We start from the raw sequence: 23,970 nt of genomic DNA, 5'->3' as shown, positions 1-23,970 counted from the left end.
CATCATGCAAGAAGGTGAAATAAGTGATTGTATTTTTGACTTTTGAATTTTCTGCCCATTGCCAGTGTTTTTATAGTCATTTGTTGGCACATGCATACACTAGGGGTTTTCTTAGATTTAGAAACCTAGGTTTTCTGAGGGACAAGCAATATTCCATATATCATATATACTTAAGATTTTAGATAGTTTTTGATAATCATATAAATTTTTGTAACATTGTATAAAATATACATTTAGACTTTAGATAAATTATAATAGTTTACTCCTAGCACTTGCATTATCTTGTGCAAACACTGAAAGGTTATATTAATGTTTAACTATAAGAGACTCAAGGAAAGAATCAGTCTCAAGGTCCAAGCTGAGGTTTCCTGATGATTAGAGATCAGGCTTTAAGAAAAAAATCTCCAAGACTGGAATCGGAGATAGCTGAAAGAGGAAGCTGAACCTCCATCCAGAGAATGTGGACCAGATATAAGATCTTAATCTTCTCCTATCTGATGACAGAAGTCTGTGCAGAGACCCATTCTTTATCACCAAGAGAAGTGGATCCAGGGCTAAATTTCACTGGAAATCACAGTATTTTCGAAGGTACTCGGCACAAAAGGGCCATTTTCCAAGGGCAATACTGTAGAAGCTTTGGCTGTTGTGAAGACAGAGACGATGCCTGTGTCACTCAGTTCTATGAAGCCAATGCATTGTGTTACTGTGATAGCTTCTGTGAAAGGGAAAACTCTGATTGCTGTCCTGATTACAAGTCATTTTGCCAGGAAGAAAAAGAATGGCCTCCTCTCAAACAGCCTTTAGATCCAGAAGGTAGGCTTTGGCAATGTGTTTAAACATTACCCTAATCGTCAAATCTGAGAGTTTTATCTTCCTCTCCTCTCCTCTCCTCTCCTCTCCTCTCCTCTCCTGTCCTCTCCTCTCCTGTCCTCTCCTCTCCTGTCCTCTCCTCTCCTCTCCTCCTTCCTTCCCCTCCCCTCCCCTCTCCTCTCCTCTCCTGTCCTCTCCTCTCCTCCTCCCCTCCCTTCCACTCCCCTCCCCTCCCCTCTCCTCCTTTCCTTCAGTGGAATGAAAATGATAATTTCAACAAAATTTGTTGGATTTTTAAGTTTCTTTGGTTCAAATGCAGGGTGCCTATACCATACTGGCACCACTGGGAAAGTTCTTGTCTGAGTGTAGTAAGTATGAGTGTGGATTCTGTTTTGAACAGTCTTTCAATATATGTGTTGTTTAACTTTCAATAATGTACTCATCACAACTTTCAAGCATGAGTGTAGTTTTCTTAGAGATTTCCATGAAATTTAAAAATATCAACATCTAGAACCATTGAATATTCTTGCCATGTAACATTTTACTACTAATTTGTCAGGCTCATAAACCTGAAGTATTAGAGAGTACATGGTATTAGCAATGACATTAAAACAAAAATAAAACTAGGCACTATTCTTGTGTAAGGATAATAAATTCTTCAAATATGTTTATTTTTTTGTCTTATTTCACCACTTTGCAAATTTTGAAACCACTAAAGAGGGTGTAAGTGTAATTCAGTTGGTAGAATGCTTGCTTAGCATGTATGGGGCCTTAGGTTTGAACTTCAGCACCATACAAGTTGGACAATGGTAGCATACACCTGCTATCCTAGCACTCTAGAAGTAGAGGAAGGACGATGACATGTGCAAGGTTATCCTTCTCTACTTTGAGATTGAGGACAGCCTGGGCTGCATGGGAGCCTGTCTAAAAGATCATTAACAGAAACCCTGTCTTGAACCTCCCCCAAAAAATCATCAAAGAGAAAGGAGGGTCAAATAGAATAGTCATATAAGACTCTGAAATCCAGACAATAAATAGAAATGACATGTGAGATGATGTGTAGAATGATGATATTTGATACACAGATGCAATTATATGAGAACAGATATTAATTTTGGAAAGTTGCTAAAACAAAGCCCCATGGACAGATGTACCCTATACACTTCCCTAGATGAAGATCTCATAGCACCAAATCTCTTCATCAGGAAATTTGGGTTAATCGGAGCTCAGTCACACAATTATAAATGGGTCTAGAACTTGTAGTTAGAAGGCACCTAAAAATCTTCCTTCAATAAGGAGATGGTATTGACAGCTCTTATTATCAATAAATTCATCTTGTTTATAAATTTTAAAAATGTTACCTTAAATGTATATTTACTATTTAGAATTGTGCACAGAATTTCCATTTAGCCCAGGCTTTAATTTTTATCATCAGACATTTCAGAAAACATTTACCTCATTTTACAAAGGAGCAGATACTCTATTGTGTTTGAGAAGTCTAGTCTTCTTTCAACAATTCTTTAAGTGTCCTTGTTGTGCCAGGCAGTGTGAAAGGTCTTATTGTTATAAACATTAGTCAAGTTGGAGGAGTAGGAAAAAAATTAGAAAATTTACTGAGAAGCTGTGTGGTAGTTTAAAAGAAAATAGCCCCCAAAGGGAGTGGCACTGTTAAAAGGTGTGACCTTGTTGGGGGAAGTGTGTCACTGTGGGGGTGGGCTTTGAGGTCTCTTTTTCTCAAGATTCCCTCAGTATGCAATCATTTGACTTCCTATTGCATCTGAGTCAAGATGTAGGACTCTAAGCTCCAGTATCACATCTGCCTGCCTGATGCCATGCTCTCCATCCTGATAATGGACTGACCCTCTGTAACTGTAATCGAGCCACCTCAATTAAATGTTTTTTAATTGAGTTTCTGTGGTATGGTGTTTTTTCACAGCAATAAAAAAAATCATGAGATAAGCTGCAAATAGTGATACATTCTTTGAAGAAGGGTGCTTCCACAGCCTGAGGACATAGAAGTAGCCACATAGAAGAACAGGAATAGTGGCATGTGTTTATGATCCCTTGACTGCAAAGGCAGGGGTAGGGAGAAGTTGGAGTTTCAGTGGCCAGCTGGTCTACTGTACTTGTTGTATAACAATGACAGACCCTGTCTCAAAAATAAGGTGGTAGCTCCAGAGGCATGACATTGAGGTTAACCTCTGATTTACACACATAGAAACACACACACACACACACACACACACACACACACACGGATATGCACATGTACTCATGTACTCACACACAAGTTGGATGCTGTGAGAATATTAATATGTAGTAAGTTATGTTCCATCTGTCTCACTGGAGAACCAGTAAGAGAAAACATTCATTCAAGCTGCTACCTAATAAAGAAAGAGCTGAATTAGAGAACAGTTCACACAAGATTATTACAAATCTGAATATGAAGACCAGACTACACAGTACTATACAGTACTATTTATCAACTGGAAGGAAGCCACTGTTTCTAGAGAGTCTTCATGAGGAAAGTATAAGTGATAGGATCAGTTTGAGAAGTGAGTGTAAGTTATCTATGTCAGACCATTTAGGATATGTTGGGGATTTGGGATCATATTTGTTTACTACAAGTTATCAAAAGATGCTACTTTGGTGTAGGTATGAAATCTCTTAGATGTGCAACAGAGTAATCAAACAGCTTCCCATTCTCAGAGGACTCTCATGCTCAGTTGGTGCCATCTTGAAGCTCTTGATAATCTGTAAGTATCAGGTCCCAATCTTAATTTTTTGGCTTTTCTCCTCAATTCATGTATGCTTCAGATTTTAAGTAGTATGGAAGAAGGATGAACAAGGCAGCATGGACAAGCCTTGCAATAATTAAGCTCAGATGGTGTAAAAGTAGGAACTGTGAAAAACACAATCTTACCCCACAAGGACCTCAGAAAAGCTAATGATACTTGGGGGCAATAGTTGTGACAGGAATGAACTTAGTTAGAACCCAAGACATTAGAACTGAATCATAAGAAATGAGTGGGTCATCTAGAGGATGAGTGAGTCTGGATGCATTTGAATATTTTTAGGGGTAATGTAGTATGTGCTTGATGAGTTTGTAAGAAATTTCATAGTGCAGATTTGGTAATTAGGTGAGAGGGAGAGAAAGGTTAGATAGGGACATTGAGTATTGTACTAAGGACTTAAGTGTTCAAGGTCTTATATTGCATGTTGCCTGTCTATACACGTATGTCTAGCCCCATAGAGAGTTTTTGCAATATAAAATCTATTTCTCCTCAGTATCAACTCTGGGCAGAGAGAATTGAGTTAGTTAAAGTCCATTTAGGATACAATATATCTTTATGTACCACTGAAAACCATGTGGGCTGATTTTATGTGTCTGAATTATTAATTTTTAAGCTACCTTCTGTTAAAGACAATTTTCATTCTTGTTGATTTCAGACAACATGATGTTTAAGGGTCTGTGTGTGTTTTTGCACATGCCTAGACTTCTGTGAATGTCCTGTTCATGTTTTTCCCTTTCTGTTTTCTCCACAATGAAGGGATATCTGCAACCAAAGGAATTTCTATGACAGGGAAGTCTCGTTAAACATTTCTCTTTAAAAATCATTCTTTGTTTCTGGACAGACCTACTATATCCAGTTTTTGTGTGTTACAAAGATAACATTTCATTCTTTTATTTTAAAGTCAATATGTGTAAAGGTTTATCTGAGGACATGCCATCAGAAGATTTATGTAATAACCTATAACAATAAAATTTACAGAAAAACTTGGTTATTATGTATGTTTATTAAATTTTTTTAAAATAGTTGAACTTTTATCTGCCTTTATTGAAGATCATCCCATCAATCTATCTTATAGAATAATAATACTTTAAAACTTCCAAGGTCTCTCAACATACTAAACTCACTTATTTTTATTTAAATTACTCCTTTATGACATCATATATACAGATCATGTACTTTTGTCATATTCTCTCTCTTGTATTAAATATTGTTTATAATAGTATTGTTATTACCTAGAAAATTTTTATTTTTAAAGGCCATATTCACCAAGTAATGATTTTATTTTTCTATATTTTTAACTTTTTATTTGTTTCATTTTTGAGGTAATATAATTACATCTCCCTTCCCTTTTCTCCCTCAACACCCCCCCCATATACTACTTCCTTCAAATTTATTCCTATTTTTCATTAACTGTTATTGGATGAATACAATATATATGTGTTTCTAAATGTAAGCTTCTCAGTCCATATAATATTTTTTTGTATATGTATGACTTCACAGCTGACCATTTTCTCACTGGATAACCAGTTTGTTTGTTCTTCTTTGGGGAAGACCACCTTTTCCACTTCCGGCTTTCCTATGTTGACTATAGCTTTTGTGCATATAATTTTAAAGAATTAACACATTTTAAGGAGCAAGTTTATTCATGCGTGAGGTAGTATTTGTAAAATAGCAAAATGTCATTTTCCTATTTTGAATAGGTAACTCTTACATTTGTTTTCAAGGTGACAATTTGGTAAAAGCTCCTGAAGGTATGTCAAGCGTTTAATGTATCTCTCCTTGAAGTAAGCATCGATGTACTAATACAGGAGTATCATAAAGACCAACATCTTGAGAAACTTATGATCTATATAAGATTTTAGCATATAAAACAGCTAGAACCATTATAAAAGAGTAACAATCTGGTGAATATATGGACAACAGTATGACTCTACAACACCATCTGGAAAGAAGATTGTCCTGAAGGGGTTAAAGTTTCATTAATTAAATATAATGTGCCAGAAAAGATTAGTATAGGTTTTATGAAAACAATAATACAAATATTTTTATTTATTTAAATATTCCATTACGTGTGTGTGTGTGTGTGTGTGTGTGTGTGTGTGTGTGTGTGTATTTGCCTGTGCCTGTGACACAGTGCATATACAGAAGTCAGAAGACAATTTTTCAGAAGTTGGTTTTGTCCTTCCACTGCATGGATTTTAGAGATTTGACTTAGATCGTCAGGCTTAGTGATAAGGAATTTCATCTGCAGAATTATCTCACCAGCCCCAAAGTACATATCTTTAGTGCATAAGTATACTTTGCTGAGATTCTTGAACCTAAGTTCAATCTAGCTGTCCACTCTTCCATTTTCTTCTCTAGACCATGGAACTTTTGTTTGCAATTCAGATCAACCTCTCATGCCACATCAGTCAAATATACTCTATATCAAGTGAGAATGAGGGCAGAGTCTTCACATCCTAAGAAGAGATTTTGGAGTTTAGCATAGTAGCTCTGGTCTCGCCTATGTCACATGGCCACACTTTCAAAAGAGGATAAATGCCGAAACTTAATTTGGTTTGGTTTTGCTGTGTGGAAATGTGCTTCCTTGAAACATAGGGTTCTCTTATATGACACAAATAGTAAGGAGTGATATTGGGAACAAGAAATCTATAAAAGTATGCCTATCTAGATTCTTGCACTTTTATTTAAGTCATAATTTCACTGAAATATAATTATCTCCTACTTTGAGAATGGGCCTTTCTTTGTTTCCCAAGCTAGGCTTTCATTCTTGAACTCAATTTAATTCTGTTGCCTGAGCTTCCTGAATATTGGGGATGCATGTATCACTAAGCTAATTTTGCATATCAGTATTACAAAATAAGTCATAGTTTACTGTCCCTATTCTCTGACAAAGGAGAAAAGGTTTTGACTTATAACTCAAACTGGTCTGTATCTCACTGTGTAGTATGCACAGGCCCTGAATTCATAGCAGGCTTCCCAATGAAGCCTCCCTCCTACTTAACCTGGATTTCAGGTGTGAGCCTGTAATGCCTGACTCAGCTAAAATGCTGTGCATACACTAGAGTGTATTCAGACTTTTCTTATCTAAAATATATACTCCATTCAGAAAAGTAATTGTTACCTCTTCAACATTTATTTTTGCATGAGAGGGGGAATATGTCAAAGGTTTCAACTCAGAGTTATATTTTAGGTAGAATTTATGTGCCAGTGATAGCTTTTACTCCATTCATTATGGATAGGAGCAATTACTCATTTCACTTAGTAGCAAAAAAAGTTCACATTAGACTATAATTACTCTTGAGAAAGGTAATTTTTCTTTTTGCTTTGTCTTCCTTTGGGAAATAATTTGTTGGAAAGAGTACCATGTGAAAGTGAATAAATAGATGAAATTAACTTAAAAAAGAAAATAGTATATTATTTATATTAGTCTTTTATATACAAAGCAACTTTCTTCTATGTTTACATGTTTTCTCTATGTTATATGTTTCCTACATGTTTGCACCAGTAATCTATTATTTTCATATGATGTACTTTCACGGTTGTTTCTATTTCTGTCCTAAGAATTGTCTAAATGAAAAACTTGAAATTTTACACTATCTTAAGGATTAAAGATAAATATGTCAATTTTACATATGGTGGAAGAAGAACATACATTCATTATATTTTTTCATTATGTGCAGAATCGTATCTAGTAACTTGATAGTTTTAAATTTCAAATACAGAAAATCAGTGACAGAGCTTAAAAAACACACCAAGATGGAGGAAATTTCATGTTTTTGTCCTGCTAGGGGTTCATTTCTTGCAAAAGAATTGCTGGAGGAACTATTTCAGAGGTTCTTTTACCCTTAGAGTAGGTGTCAAATTGGCAAATCTTCTCAAGTGATGTCATAGAATGAAGGATAAAGACCAGTCTGAGGGTACCACATTCACAATTGTGTATGATCTGCCTTAAGGAATAATGGATAAATATGAACAGTGAGATGAGAGGAACAATGTGACTGAAATATTTCAACCAATGTGAAGTATGCTTATTAACAAGACACTGATTTTGCCAATGAAATCCCATTTTTGTATTCACTATGCTAATCCTGTGGCTGAGACTGTGGATAATGTTAAAATTTAAAGAAGCTACCCTCAAGCCTGGCCTCTTAGAATGCATGCCAGTGCACACCCCTGTGGTGCAAATTCCTGATTACAGCAAGTGACTCCTTTTCCTACAGTGCAGCTTCAGCCTGCACAGATATTTATAACACACTGTGATGAAGTATTTTAAAATAAACCACAGGCACCATATTGTTATCCTTTCTCGAAGCAACAAGACCAAATATTTCCCTCTTTAAATATTTGATTTGACTAATCCTAAAAGCTGTTAAAATTCTAAGATTCCCTTAATTTTGATAGTCATTAGACTTATTTTCAATTTAATGTGGTGTTTTGGATAAAACTGTTGCATGTATGTTAAGTATAAACAATTTGATGAACTCACTTTGGAGATATTTCATACACATTATACTAAAAACTGGAATTGTTTTATGGCTCCATCATCATAGGATTTGCTCCATCTTAGTTCCTTCTTGGTCCTTATTTCAGTTTAACTGATTCCCTCTTGTGACCTCAGAGTCCTGTATTCCCTGTCTTCTAAAGTCCTATTTTATATTGTAACTCCCCCCTCTCTCTCTCTCTCTCTCTCTCTCTCTCTCTCTCTCTCTCTCTCTCTCTGTCTCTCCTCTCTTTCTCTGTCTCTCCCTTCACTCACACACACACACACACACACACACACACACATACACACACTTCTCTCAATCTTTTAAATTCAATTTAAAAATCTTTTAATCAAACTTAAAAAAGACCTTTCAAGGTCAGTGAAAAATTGTGCTGGGATTTTAATGGGGATTGCATTGAATCTGTAGATTGCATTTGGCAAGATTGCCATTTTTACTATATTTATCCTACCTACCCAAGAACATGGGAGATTTTTCCATTTTCTGATATCTTCTTTAATTACTTTTTTTTAGAGCCACAAAGTTGTTATTATATAGATCTTTCATTTGATTGGTAAGTGTTATCCCAAGATACTTTATTTTGTTTGTGGCTATTGTAAAGGGTGATATTTCTCTGATTTCTGAACAACCCTGGAAAATAAAAGAACTTCAGGAGGCATCACCATCCCTGACTTTAAGTTATACTAAAGAGCTATAGTTCTGAAAACAGCCTGGTATTGGCACAAAAATGGACAGGTAGATCAATGGAATCTAATTGAAAATCCTGATATAAACCCACACAACTATGAACACCTGATTTTCGAAAAAAAAAAAAAAAAAGCTAAAAGAATACAATGGAGGGAGGAAAGCATCTTCAACAAATGGTGCTGGCACAATTGGAAGAGAGTGTGTAGAAGACTAAAGATAGACCCATGTCTGTAGCCATGCACAAAACTCAAGTCCAAATGGATCAAAGACTTCAACATCAATCCAGCCACACTGAATCTCTTAGAAGAAAAAGTAGGAGGTACCCTTGAACAAATTGGTATAGGAGACCACTTTCTGAACATAACACCAGGAGCACAGACACTGAGAGAAACAATTAATAAATGGGACCTCTTCAAACTTAGAAGCTTCTGTAAGGCAAAGAACACAGTGAACAAGACCATACAGCAGCCCACGGACTGGGAAAAGATTTTTAACAATCCTACATTTGACAAAGGGCTGATCTCCAAAATATACAAAGAACTCAAAAAACTAGTCAACAAAACACCAAATAACTCTATTATAAATGGGGTACAGAACTGAAGAAAGAATTCTCAATAGAGGAAATCATAAAGGCTGAAAGACACTTAAGAAAGTGCTCAACATCCTTAGCTATCAGGGAAATGCAAATCAAAACATCTTTGAGCTACCATCTTATTCCTGCCAGAATGGCTAAAATTAGAAACATCAATGATAACTTATGCTGGAGATGATGTGGAGAAAGTGGAACACTCCTCCACTGCTCATGGGAGTGCAAACTCCTACAACCACTTTGGAGATCAATATTTTGGTTCCTTAGGGAAATGGGAATTAGTTTACCACAGGACCTGGCAATCCCCCTCTTAGGCATATACCCAAATGATCCACATCCATGCAACAGAGACATGTGCTCAACTATGTTCATAGCAGCATTATTTGTAATAGCAAGAACCTGGAAGCAACCTGGATGCCCCTCAACTGAAGAATGGATAAAGAAGATGTGGCACATCTACACAATGGAATACTACTCTGCAGAAAAAAAAATAATGGAATCTTGAAATTCACAGGCAAGTGGATGCAACTTGAATAAACCATCCTGAATGAAGTAACCCAGTCACAAAAAAGGAACATGGCTTGTATTAGCTCATATATGGATTTTGAGCTAGAGCAAAAGATCACCAGCCTATAATTCACACCTCCAGAGGAACTAGGATACAAGGTGTATTCTAAGAGATTCATATAAAGTCCCTCACAGAAGGGGGAAAGGACAAGTACCCCAGAGCACATGGGAAGTGGCTGGGGGCAGTGAATGAAGAGAGAAGTAGGAGAAAGAGAGGGGGAGGAGAGGAAAGCACATGCGACTAGGAAGATTGAGTCAGGGTAGGAATAGAAGAGAGAATAAAGAAGAGAGAAGAGAGAAGATACACACACACACACACACAGAAAGAGAGAGAGAGAGAGACAGAGAGAGAGAGAGAGAGAGAGAGAGAGAGAGAGAGAGAGAGAGAACAAACATAAAAGAGGGAGCCATTATTGGTTTGAAGAGAAAACTGAACCTAAAGAAAGGTCTAAAGACCTACAAGACTGCTGCCAACTAACAATTTGAGCAAGAGTGGAAAGGCTATTATAAATGCCCTTCCTGGATAGTGAGATTAACAACTAACTTATCCACCATCATGGAGCCCTCATCTACTTCCTGTTGGAAATGGAAGCAAACACCCGTAACTAAACACTGAGTAGAACTAGACTCCAGATGCAGAGAGGGAGGACAAGACCAGGTTGCAGAAACACATAGAGGCAGCTGACCTGAACAAGGGGGGGCTAAGGGGCCCCCAGACTGATAGCTGGGAATCCAGCATGGGACTGACTCAGACCCCTGAATATGGGTCTCAGCTAGAAGGACTGAGCAGTCTAAGTGACCTCAGACAGTGGAACCAGGATGTATCCCTGGTGCACAAAAGGACCTTGCAGACACATCCCCCATGGAGGGATAACTGCCTTAACCTAGAGACAGGAAAGATGACCTAGTCCCTACTTCAAATGACTTGACAGAACTACATGACCCCATCTGGATGGCATTGTCCTACATGTGGAATTATGGTGGGGGCATGGGAGGGGAGGGTTGTCAGGGTGCATGTGTGGGAGCAGAGAGGGTAAGAGGGAGGGTGGGAGGGAGAGGGAACTGGGATCGACATGTAAAATAAAAAATAAATAATAAGAAAAATAAATAAAGGAACTCCTGGAAGCATCACCATCCCTGATTTCAAGCTCTACTATAGAGCTACAGTGATAAAAGTAGCTTGGTATTGGCATCAAAAACAGACGGGTGTATCAATAGAATCTAATTGAAGACTTTGATAATAATCCACACACCTATGAGCATCTGATTTTTCAGAAAGAAGCCAAAATTCTACAATAGAAAGACAGAAAGCGTTCAGAAATGGTACTGGCATGACTGGATGAGTGACCACATGCAGAAGAATAAAATTTCATTCATATTTATGTCCATGGACAAAACTCATGTTCAAATGACTCAAAAGTGCTCAACACAAGTCCAGTTTTACTGAACCTGATAGGAGAGAAATTGGGATATAGCCCTGATTGGCACAGGAGACCAGTTCCTAAATATAATGCTGATACCATAGATTCTGAGCACAAATTCAATAAATGGAACCTCCTGAAATTGAAAAAAAAAATCTTAAAACCTTAAAGAAGACCTTTCTTGACTCTGTTATTTATAAATCCAATCTTTTTTTCTCCCTTTGTCCATTTAGTGGCAAAATAGGTGAAAACAAATTTGTTTTCTTTCTTTCAAGTTCTGTATCCACTTATTCTGTTAGGCTTTCTTTTTGTTACTCTGCTGATCCTTTCCTGAGGCGGCCTTCTCCAGTAGTGGATGTAATGTCCAGATTTTTGCTTTCTTGCTCTTGATCTCTGGTAATGCTGTGAATGACTGTTGGTATTAGTTTGTTTCCCATTACTCCATGATCATTGATAAACAGCATGAAAAAATAAGCTTTGAGAGGAAAGGGTTTATTTCATTTGACAACTTAAGATCCACCACCCCAGGAGGTCATGGCAGGCATTCAAGGCAGAAACCTGGAGATAGGGACCAAAACAGAAGTCACAGAAGAGGGCTGCTTGCTGGCTTGGTCCTTTCTGCTTTTAAGTTTGTTTTCTTATGCTACCTGCCCACTGATGGTGCTGCCCACTGTGAGCCCTCCCATGTCAATCCTTAATCTAAAATTGTCCCTCAGACTTGCCTACAAGCCACTCTGAAGGAGATATTTTCACAACTGAGGGTTCCTTTTCCCAGATTACACAACAACAACAACAACAAACAAAACTAACCACTGGGCCAGCCATATTGCTTGTAAGAAATTCTTTTCTTTCAGATTCAACCACTATTGAATTCCCTGTTTCCTTATGGGCCATTCATTTGCAGTTTCTTCTGATGCATCCTATCTGGAGTGCTTTGAGCTAACTCTTTCTTGCCTAAACACACTGTCCTGCTCCATCCTGCAGCTGTTCAGTCTTAAACAAACACACCGAGGCTTATATTAATTATAAACTGGTTAGCCGATTGCTCAGGCTTATTACTAACAAACCCTTACAACTTAAATTAACCCATAATTCTTATCTATGTTTAGCCACGTGGCTTGGTACTTTTTCTCAGTAAGGCATTCTCATCTTGCTTCCTCTGTGTCTGGCTGGCAACTGTGTCCCGGAATTCTCCTAGTCTGTTAACCCTGCCTACACTTCTTGCCAAGCTACTGGCAAATTAGTGTTTTATTAAACCAAATATGAATGACAAATCTTTACAGTGAACAAGAACAAGTGCTCTCAGGTTTTAAGAAATACATAATGTATATTATAATTTCTACATTTTTGTGTACTTCTATCAGTTCCCCCATTTAGATGCCTAGCATAGACTTAACCTAGATCTAAAATATACAAAGCAGAACTGAAGCCTTTCTATGTGTTAAGTAAGTAAGTACTCTACCAATGATACAAAACTCCAGCACTAGAATTCTTTATCTCTTGGTACTATCTGACTCTTTATTCCAGTAATAGTTGTACTGATTCATTATTAAAATTACCTCAACTGTGTAGTAATTAAACTCTAAACTTAATTTAGAGTTATATTTTCCCCTTACTTGAGTTTATCTTATTGAAAACTGCCTGGTCAGGAGAGTCCAGTCAATATTTATGGAACACCAAATTTCCATGGAAAAGCATTGAGAAATATAGATATTTTGAGAGTTAGTTCATTAAACAGAGTATTAATGGCAGCTTTCATGTTTTTGAACTAGAGGATTTGAACTGAGAAACTGTCATGTGACATTGTGACTAGCAGTTGAATCATCTCTTCTGGAGACCATGGAACCTTATAATTGTAAGATTAGAATTGATTTTGCTAAATTCAGAGCCATTGTATTTATATTTTTGTTTTAAAATGTTCTATTACACAAAGAGAGGTTCCTTTTGCTAATTCAGCATTTGATTTCAATTTCTTAAAACTGTATTTTAAAAACTGACTTTAGTTTATAATCTAGAAACTACTGTCATAATATTTTGCCAACACTTCCCATATTTTCATGATTCATCATTGTTCTCTTTGGATACTTTACATTGATATAATTAAAAAATAGTTAAAATTAATTTAAATTAATAGTTAAGAGATATTTGGATCTCTTTCTCTTTTTTCATTTTCTTTTGCTTAAATATTTTTCACATAAAATATTTTGATCATGTTTCTTAACCCCAACTCCTCTCCCATCCTCCCTACCTTTGTAGTCATCTAATATTTTCTGTCTTTTTGCTCTCTCTTTCTCTTTCTCTCTCTCTCTCTCAAAACCCACACAAAATATGAAATCCAAACAAACAAATATGATAAGACAAAAATGCCCAAACAAAACAAAAATCTCAGACACAAAACAACATGGAGTTCATTTTGTGTTGCCTAACTACTCTTGATCAAGGAGCCAACCCTGAAGTATTATTTATATACCCAGTGACACATAATTATTTTCTTTTGTAAGTACCTATCATTTGCAAATAGCTTCTTGGTTAGAGGTGAGATCAGTTGTCCACTTCTGTCAGTGTTGGGACCCTGTTTGGCTTGAACTTGTATAGGTCTTTGCATACTGCCAGGATGTCTGTGAATTCATTTGTATACCAGTCCTGTCAAGTCTGGAAGATGATGTTTTGTGGAGTTTTTGTTGTTGTTGTTTGTTTGTTTGTTTTTGAGTCATTCACAGCCTCTGGTTCTCCTAATCTCTTTTAATACAAACCAGATGGAGACTGCTATCAGATTGGCACTAAGTATTTTGCCACGTTCTATAAATTGATGATAATCGTGGATGACATGCCATGCGAATATGGTTTATTCAGTTCAGAATTTTCATTTGTTTGCATATGCTGTCATCAGGTTGCTCCAGAGATAGTCAACATTATGAAGAAGGATCGGTAGTTAAGGAAAACTGCAACTCTTGGTAAGTAATCTAAGTGGCACAGAATGGAGCTCTATTGCCTGTGTATTTCTTCAGGAATGAGAACATCTTCTGATTAAAACATACATTTAAATGCATCTAGGTAAAAACAACATGCCATAAGACATACATTTTCAGAATCATGAAAATAATTTTTGGAACTGCAATTATGTATGTATTCAATTTGATGTTTTTATAGTCAGCCTTCTCCATATATCAAGTGCTCATTAAGCTTATTGTAAATTATGCATGTTTTGATAGACCTTGACAAACCATGCTTTTTGAGCACAGTAAGTACTCATGAAAACATGCTGCTTAAATTGGATTAGCCTGCAGAAAAAAAATTTCAAATATAAACATGTCGAACTTGTATTTTAATTTGCTTTTAAATGTCAGTTTATACAGGGTCATGTCATATGTACTTACTTCAGAGGGTAAGAGCTCATTGACTAGCACCTAATGCAGGTTTTATAATTTATTTTCTCAAACAATCAAATAGCCGCATGACTAAAATTAATCAAGGAATTTGTTTCATGACTCACTTAATAATGAATCATTCTTGTTATTATTCTAGAAATATGCTCTGTAAAGGTCAAAGGACTTTTCTAATTCTTTTGTCTTTACAGTACATGCTCAGGACAGCAATGGAATTGTTCCCAGCATGTGTGCCTTGTGCATCCAGAGTTAATTGAGCACATCAATAAAGGGGATTATGGGTAAGCTCATCTTTCAGTATAGGCTTCTTGGCATTCTCACTTAGTCAAAACACATACTGTGTGTCATTTACATCTAACCATGGTCACCAATTATAAAGAAAGATTGGCAAAGAAATATGAAGGGTGATTTTTTTTTTTTTTTAGAAATTTGTACTTTGGATGTACAAGGTGAACATAAACGTTTAAAATATAATGTGTAAATAAAATGAAAACATAAATGTTAGCCTTAGAATATCTAGGAAAGATCAGCATCATTGTATGGTGGTGAGAGACCGATAGAACATCCCATTGCATACATGATAGGTAAAATCAGAAAGTTGACCAGACTGATTCATTCTAATAATTTTCTTCCTGTTGTTGCCTTAAACCAAAACAAGCCCATGCTCAACTATCCTCGGTAGACAATGAACTCAAAATATGGCATTCTCTCTTGCCTGTAGTAGAGCACTAATCTTCAGTTTCAGAGAAATGACTGATATTTAATCAGTTTTACTTACATTGACATAAAAAGATATATTGGAGGTATACAATGTTTCTAGCCATTTTAAAATAGAAGAATTGCCAGGAAACACTAGGAATAACTGTTGCTCATCTAAAGAATGTTAAACTAGATTGCTTCTCCACTTTCATACAGGGAAATATGATGTAGGCATCCACATTTGTTGTTTCCTTTACAGAATTGAATGAAAGGGGAATAATTTGGATAATCTATGCCTTAAAATTTCTACACTGTCACTCACCAGTCTATGTTTCATGGATAACATTATTGACATTCTGCAAATCACTGAACATAAAAAGACCATATTGAATCAACTAGAAAAGTGAAGTAATTTTGAGACATGTACTTTTAAAGACCCTTTGAAATTATATGTTTAGAAAATTGTGTGTGTGTGTGTGTGTGTGTGTGTGTGTGTGTGTAGGAGGGTAGGAGTAAGATGGTTATTTATGATACTCATACCATATCTCATGTCTGACAGCAATGCAAAACTTGGGGGAGTGAGCAGTCTCCTTCCACCATGTGGACCTATGGGATTGAACTCCCTATATCAGACTTAGTGGCAAGTTCCATTACCTCCTGACCTATCTCAAAGGCCTCTGAGATACATTTTTAAAATATCAGTACTATTTCTTTTAGGTGCATTTTATGTCTCTCAGGACAATGCTAACACTGAATTTTATTATATCAAAAGTATTTTCTTGGAAGACACGTGCATAAAGCCACATTTTTTGACATTAGTATTCTGAAGTCATTCTTAAGTTTTCTGTATGACAGATTCTTTAACCACAGTTTTAGATGGTAGCTTGATGACATTTGGGCATTTCTGGGGAAACCAATCATGGTTCCCTGTGCCAAAATTATATCCAAATCATTGGAAAGATATAACAAACACAAGCGTGTGTGTCATCATGATAAATGATGACAAGTCAAGTTTCCTACTGCATTCAAAAGCTGTACCCAAGCAACACAGATTTCCAAGAAATCATAAGAGAGCTCCCCAGCTTCCCACTGTGATAGTATGCACAGGAACCACTTTCAAGTAGGGTGGAAAGCAAACATTCTTCATAACATGGACATTGTTGGCACCTGCCTTCCTTGGAAGAAGTGTTTTTTCTTCCCTTATTTGTTTGTTAGAGTATAATGGAAAGCTATTTGTGAGGCATAGTTTTTACTTTTGTAGAAAACATTAAAATATGTGACTTATACATATACAAACTCTGATTCCCCAAATCATCACTATAGCTTTGGTCTGTATTTATTGTACATAATATACTACAGTGCATATTTACCCACTTTAATTTATTTATGTGTTTATTCATTTAGAAAGCATTTTGCTGCATAGTTCAGGCTGATATCAAAGTAAAGACAATCCTTCTTGTTCACTCTTCCAAGCTCTGGTGTTACAGGCTTGCAACACTGTGTCCCATTTCTCTGTATTATTTTTCATGTCAATGATTAATGAAAAATGTCCCTTTCCATGGCAGTGCTAAGAATACGAACAAATATTACATTAAACTAATTTACCCTCTACCTGAAGAGCCAGCATGCCCTACCATTATTAAAGGCCAGAACATAACGCTGAATTAAAAGCACACAAATAATTCTCAGTGAGAACAAAGAGAGATACATGCAAACACTATATTCAACACTTCCAATCTACATACTCAACCAGGCTTGGTAGCAGGAGCCACAAACCTGCAATCCCAGTAATTAAGAGGATGACTGGAGGATCACTCTGAGTTTGAGGTCAGTCTGAGTATGACACAGCCAATCTGGCTGCAGAATGACATGCTGCCTGGAAAACTAAACTAACAACACAGCAAAATAAAATACATGCTGTTAATTTATGCATAGCAACAATTTGGAATGGTTTCCGCTGGGGCTTTTCTTTTTTAATTTTATTAGTTCTTTGAAAGTTCCATATGTGTTTGGCTCATATTCACTCCTTTTCCTCCATCTCCTCCTCAATAAATCTCAAATATTCTCAGCTAGGTGGTTGTCTACTGGAGAGTGGTGGTTGACTCAATAGGAATTATACTCTTAGGAAAATACCAAAAAATTGCCAATAGTTCTACAGCATGGAGTTGGACTACATGCCCAGCTCCCCTCTGCTTACTGAGATTTGCTCTGGTTTAGACTTGTGTGGGTTTTATCCATGCTGTTGAAATCCTGTGAGTTCACATGTGCAGCTGACCTCCTATGTCCAAAAGATTATGTTTCCTTGTAGTTATTACTTGCCTCTGACTCTTCTATACTCAGTCTCATCTGTAAGAAAAATCTCCGAAACTTGGGATGAGGGTTGTGATATGTATGTTTTTTTTCTTTTTTATATAAATTTTTCATTTAAATTTAAAACAAGCTTGTTTTACAAATCAGTCCCAGTTCCCACACCCTTCTGTCCTCCCCTGTTTCCCCCAAACCCCTAATCCCCATCTCATCCCCTTACTGCTCCTCAAGGAGGGTGAAGCCTTCCTTGGGGAGTCTTCAAAGTCTGTAATATCATTTGGTGCAGGACTCAGGCCCTCTCCAATGTGCCTAGGCTGAGAGAGTATCCCTCTATGTAGAATGGGCTATGAAAGTCCATTAATATACTAGGGAAAAATAATACTGATCCACAACCAGAGGCCCCTAGACTGCTCAGTCCTCCTAACTAACACCCACATTCAGGGAATCTGTGTTGGTCCTATGCTGGTTTCCCAGATATCAGACTGGAGTCCATGAGCTCCCCCTTGCTCAGGTCAGCACTTTCTATGGTTTTCTTCAGCCTGGTCTTTACCCCTTTGCTCATCACTCCTCCCTCTCTGCAACTGGATTCCAAGAGTTCAGCTTAATGTTTAGCTGTGGGTGTCTGCTTCTGAATTCATCAGCTACTAGATGAAGGCTCTAGAATGGCATATAAGGTAGTCATCAATCTCATTAACAGGGAAGGGCATTTAAGGCAGCCTCTCCACTATTGTTTGGATTGTTAGTTAGTTGGGGTCATCCTTGTAGATCTTTGGACATTTCCCTAGTGCCAGATTTCTCTTAAGACCTATAATGATTACCTTTATTGAGTTATATCTTTTCTTGCTCTCCTCTATTCTTTCCCTGACTCAATCTTCCTGCTCCATCATGCCTACTTCTCCTCTCTTCTGTCCTTTAACTTCCTCTTTTCTTCCCCATGCTCTCAATTTGCTTGGGAGATCTTGTCCTTCTTAGGGTCCTCCTTGTTTTCTAGCTTTTCTGGCTGTGTGGATAGATGGCTGGTAATCCTTTGTTCTATGTCTAAAAATCATATATGAGTAAGTACATACCATGTTTGTCTTTTTGTGACTGGGTAACCTCACTTAGGATGGTTTCTTCTAGTTCTATCCATTTGTCTGTGAATTTCAAGATTCCATTTTTCCCACTGATTAGTACTCCATTGTTTAAATGTACCACATTTTTCTCCATCTATTCTTCAGTGGAGGGACATTTAGGTTGCTTCCAGGTTCTGTCTATTACAAATAATGCTATTATGAACATAGTTGAACAGATGTCCTTGTTGTATGAATGCTCTTCTTTTGGGTATATGCCTAAGAATGGAATTACTGGATCTTGAGGTATGTTTTCTTTAGTGTTGAATATTGTGTAATCTGTTATTTTCTGTTCTTTGACCAGTTGTGAGTTATTGTCTTAAGTACAATCTACTGCAATTAGGAACATCTCTTTTGATAAATAAGAGAAGAATTAATCATTAGGAGTCAGTTTAACACCAAGTCCATTGGCAGAATTTCTAATACTTTTATCTCCTGAGGCCTATCATCTGTTTAGTCATGAGTTCTTAATCAGACCATGATGTCAGGTATGGGTTTTATCCTGTGAAATCAGACTTAGATCCAAGCAGAAAGTGATTGTTAGTCTCGTGATATTTAGGCCACTATTGCACCAAGCCAGTCATGAGGGTAGCTCAAAAAAGGAGCACCTAGAAAGTAGTGATCACTTTTCTACTCTGGCCATATGTGTAGCACCTTCTAGCACTATGCAGCCAATAGGTGTAAAGCTTTCAAATTTGTATCAGATTGATTTTGCAATTTTTATCAATCATCTGGTGTTTTCAATAGGGTCTTAATATTAAGTTCTGGAGTGTAAGAAAGAACAATGGAAATAGCCTGTGATATTTGTGGATCTACAGGATCTCATTGGCTGACAACTCCAAATGAAGTAACTCAGACATCATACAGAGCTTTTTATTTGTTACCCTCTGGTTGGTGTTGGGTAAGGGTATTATTTGGCTCTTTTTCAGGACCTTAGTTTCTAGGCTGAATTTTTTCTTGGTGTTTTAATTTTTTCCTCCTAGCTACTTATTCTTTCACTCTCTTTGGTAACTTTGCTGTTTGTCTTGGTTTCTTAACTGTTTTTTGTACACAACTTGAAATAAATTTCTAATCTGTTCATTTGAATTACTTTCGGTCATGAAACTTTATAAAAAGAAAAAGTACAACTCTGAAGTTTTTCCTCTGGCAATTATGCTAGTTTGCTCTCTTATTTCGCAGTATTGAAAATCTGTCAACTGAGGGTATGCCATGGTGAAATGATGTCTCATGCATTTTGTTTCTTTGCGTGTTTTGCACCTCCACTGGAGAGGATTTATCCTTCAGTTTTTAAAATTTTTATCCTTTCCATTTTTTTTGTTTGCTTAATGTGAGTTTGCCTTGTGTGCTGGATTCAGTAGGGACTATATATAGTGTAAAAATCAACTACAGTGAAGACTATCATGGTTTAATTGAGGCGATATGACAGCTTAGCTCTGTTCATTCAGATACTATGTAAACAGATACAGCACAAACATCATCTGCACAGCCTCTTTGTGGCATGGTCTGGATGGGAGCGTTCTTAACCTCTGTCCTGGATTGTTTCTTTGCTGCTGTATAAAACTCTGATCAAAAGTGACTTGTGGAGGGAAAGGTTGATTTGACTTATAGCTGTAATTCATCATGGAGGAAAGCGAAGATAGAAACTCAGGGCAGGAATCTGAAGGCAGGAACTGCAGCAAAGACCATGGAAGACCACTGTCTTTCAGCTTTGTCCCCAGGTATGGCTACCTTAAACACCCCAGAAGCATATAGATAGGAATAGCACAGCCCACAGAGGGATGAGTTCTCCTGTACCAATTATCAATCAAGAAAATAAATGCTCCAAGGATTTACTCAATTGAGATAGTTCTTGAATTAACTTTGCCTTTCCCCAAGTGGTTCAAGTTAACAGCAAAGCTATCTAGGACTTTGTCCTGTTTCTGCTCTTACAACACTTTAGCTTCTGTCTACACTGCATGTGGTCTGCTCTTGGAAACCATGCAGTGTGCCAAGCTCTGTTGCATTTTCCCCTGAATCCTACTGGATCTGTTGGTCTTGAAATAGAGAGGGTGGAGTGATGATGAGCTGTGTAGATGTTTCTGCTTTGAGGCCCTTTCTCTGGAGCTGTGCCTGCAGGCTCATGTGCTTCTGTTCCTTGATGGTGGATTTGGGCAGGCTAAGTTTACATTTTATTCCTCATTCTTGAATTTTTTAAATTTATTTTTCTCATATAATAATTTTGAGAAAGGTTTTTCTTCCCTAAATTCCTCTACCTCCTCATACTCTCTCTCTCCCCCACTTCTCCTCAGAAAAGAGCAGGCCTCCCAGGAATATAATGTGAACAGGCATAACAAAATACAATAAGGCACACACCCTCATATTAAGGCCAGACAAAGAAACCCAGTAGGAGGAAAAGGGCACCAAGAGCAGGGAAAAGAGTTAAGGGCACCTCCACTCCCATTATGAGGAGTCAGTCCCACAGAAACTTTGCACAGCTCTCGGCTATTCCCTGAGTCTAGTTCTGTGGACCCATATATATATATCTCCTATTTCCTCTGTTGGTGGCTTTTTAACTTGGCTTTCTTACCTGGTCTCAAGGATACCAGTTCCCCAGAACTGAACTCAAAGATGCATGCCCTCAGCCAACGAGAAGTTCTTTGCTCTTATTGTTTTTTCTTTTGTTGTTTGTTTGTTTATTTTGTTAAGGTTTATCTATTTATGTAGATTTATCTATTTATGTGTATGAGTGCTTTGCCTGGCCCATTCATACTACATACAGCCTGTGATGCCTGCATAGGTTAAAAAAAATGTTACATCCCTTGGATCTGGAATTACAGAAAGTTATGAGCCATCATGTGAGTGCTGAGAACTGAATTTAGGTCCTGTGTAAGAGTAGCAAATCTCCTAACCACAGCTGTACCATCTTTCCTAACTGTCTTTATGATGTATCCTTGGCTAGCCTAAAATTCATGGTGTAGACTAGACTGGTCTTGAACTCACAAAACCTCTTGAGTGGTTGTATTAAAGGCTGGAGCCATCACTCCAGATGAATCCCTCTATACTTACATATTTTATATGCCTCTTTCTTTCATTTAATTGAGTTCTCAGTTAAATTACCCCTGGATGTCTTTTACCTATTTGGAAACTATTAATGCAGGCCATCCCCTGCCCTGAAAATTACTTTGCCCAACTGGTTCTGTTTGTTTTTTACATAACATGACCATGTACAATACATATTAGGAAGTTTCCACCTTGAAATTCTTTAAGTGTTACAGATTTTACTTTAAAATATCATTGAGAATTTAGTTGAATTTCTAATCACTCAAAAGAGAATATAACACTATGAGTAATTTTGATAACAAACACAACAGAGTACAGTATAAATATGATTCAAATATTGAAAGCATTTGTCTGCAGTGTAGAAAGTTTGAATAAGCAATGCAGGTGTCCAGTGTTCAGCCATTATCTCCTACTAGAGAATTTTATTTTAAAATTTCCTAACATTTTGAAAATGAGGCCTTTTGTTTGATGAAAGGTATAAAAAGTAAATATAGAAAAATATGCATTTTAACAGCTAATTTCTATCTAATGGATTTATATGTGTGCAAGTGACAATTACTGGTTAATACTGGATGCAAATTAACTTAAGTAACTTAATGTCTAATTAAGAGTTGCTGATATAATCGTTTTAAAGTAGGATAATAATTTCCAAGCAGCCACAGCACTTGTGTGTATGTATGCAGTCCTAGGTTCAACCTGCAATACTGCAAAAAATTAAAATGTATAGCTAACTTTTAATTTTTATGGGTACTTCTGTTTCACTGAGAAACTTCAAATATAAATTCTAAATGCACAGATTGTCTTATTTAACCTACAAGCTTTTGTCTGTAGAGTCAGATTCCTTTCTAAAGAGCAATTACATACACTTAAAGGAAACTGCATATATTAGCATTATTATACTTAATCCTTTCATAGGACATAAAGTTCTTATTTTCCTGGTTTCAACACATAATTATATGGCCCCATATTCCTTATATCAATCATAACTAAAATGGGGCAAATCTAAGGCTAGTGTTTCATCTACTTGATTTTAGAATAATCAATTCTGTGTCTGAATGAAGACTATCCACCCTGTACTGAAAATTCCCATATTTTGAGATCCTGTTACTATATAACTATCTGCTATATATTTTCAGACCTAGAAATAAATGAGTATTTATAAGAGTGATATCATGTAACCTATACATATTTTTCTGTTTCATTTGTAAGGTAGATGGACAGCACAGAACTATAGCCAGTTCTGGGGAATGACTTTAGAAGAAGGGTTCAAATTTCGCCTTGGCACCTTACCACCTAGCCCTACGCTTCTGAGCATGAATGAAATGACAGTAAGTGTTTCCTTCTGATTCATGGATGTACACATGTTTGTACAGGTGAAGTCATCTTATAATTAAAGAACTATAAACTATAATATGCAGTTTTGATTTTTCAGAATCACGAAAATGAGACATTTTGTCATATAAATTAAAAAGAAAACCCTTAAATGTAACATAAAGTTTGTGTGTACTTTAAGAGATGAGTGGGTGTTCTGTATCATTGTCAATGCTTTCACAGAAATACATATTTCTGCTAAAGGGTTGTATTTCAATGGCAAATCTTGATTGTCAAGTTGATTTGACTGAGGAGGGTATGTTTGTGAGCAAGTAAGAAAGTAAGTAGTGTTATCCCATAATCTTAGAGCCAGATACAATAGAAGAGAAAAAGCTGGACACCTTCTGTGAGGGTACTCTTGCTCCTGCTCTGCTCAGTGGTCATCACAGTGGGAGTTGCTGGCTCCATCTGCCCTTTTCCCATGACTGCCTGAAACCCCCAAAACATGAGCCAAACTTCCACTGTTAAATAGTGAGCCTGGGTGTTTCACTACATGAAAAAGTCAAAGAGAAACAATACACCAATTTATTTGTATTGACATTGTGTTCGTTGTAATTTTAAGACATTTTCCTATTGTATCAAGCAATTTGTGATGGAATTTACTACATAGGTGTAGGTAACCTTGAGACTTGTGACTATGCTAAAATCATCTGTGTGCTTGGATTGCCGACTTGTGACCTCATGT

At 36.8% G+C, this 23,970-nt stretch overlaps 1 protein-coding gene across 2 annotated transcripts in view; it reads left to right on the top strand.

Annotated features, from left to right (window-relative positions):
- Nucleotides 1-351: 351 nt before the first annotated feature.
- The window catches only part of Tinag (tubulointerstitial nephritis antigen), a 96,094-nt gene continuing 72,475 nt past the window's right edge, over nt 352-23,970 (top strand). Inside the window, exons 1-4 of one of the 2 annotated variants that reach the window (XM_051197974.1) lie at nt 352-588; nt 14,265-14,328; nt 14,952-15,041; nt 23,128-23,242. In XM_051197974.1, coding sequence (XP_051053931.1) covers nt 459-588; nt 14,265-14,328; nt 14,952-15,041; nt 23,128-23,242 — 399 coding nt within the window. In that variant the 5' untranslated portion in view covers nt 352-458. Of the gene's footprint in view, nt 814-14,264; nt 14,329-14,951; nt 15,042-23,127; nt 23,243-23,970 lie in introns of both variants that reach the window. The other variant, XM_051197972.1, reaches the window with a different exon arrangement.

The sequence above is a fragment of the Phodopus roborovskii genome, unplaced genomic scaffold (genome assembly GCF_943737965.1).
Source record: "Phodopus roborovskii unplaced genomic scaffold, PHOROB, whole genome shotgun sequence".
Classification (NCBI taxonomy): domain Eukaryota; kingdom Metazoa; phylum Chordata; class Mammalia; order Rodentia; family Cricetidae; genus Phodopus; species Phodopus roborovskii.
The sequence above is the reverse complement of the archived record's forward strand: the minus strand, read 5'-3'. Positions and strand labels throughout refer to the sequence as shown.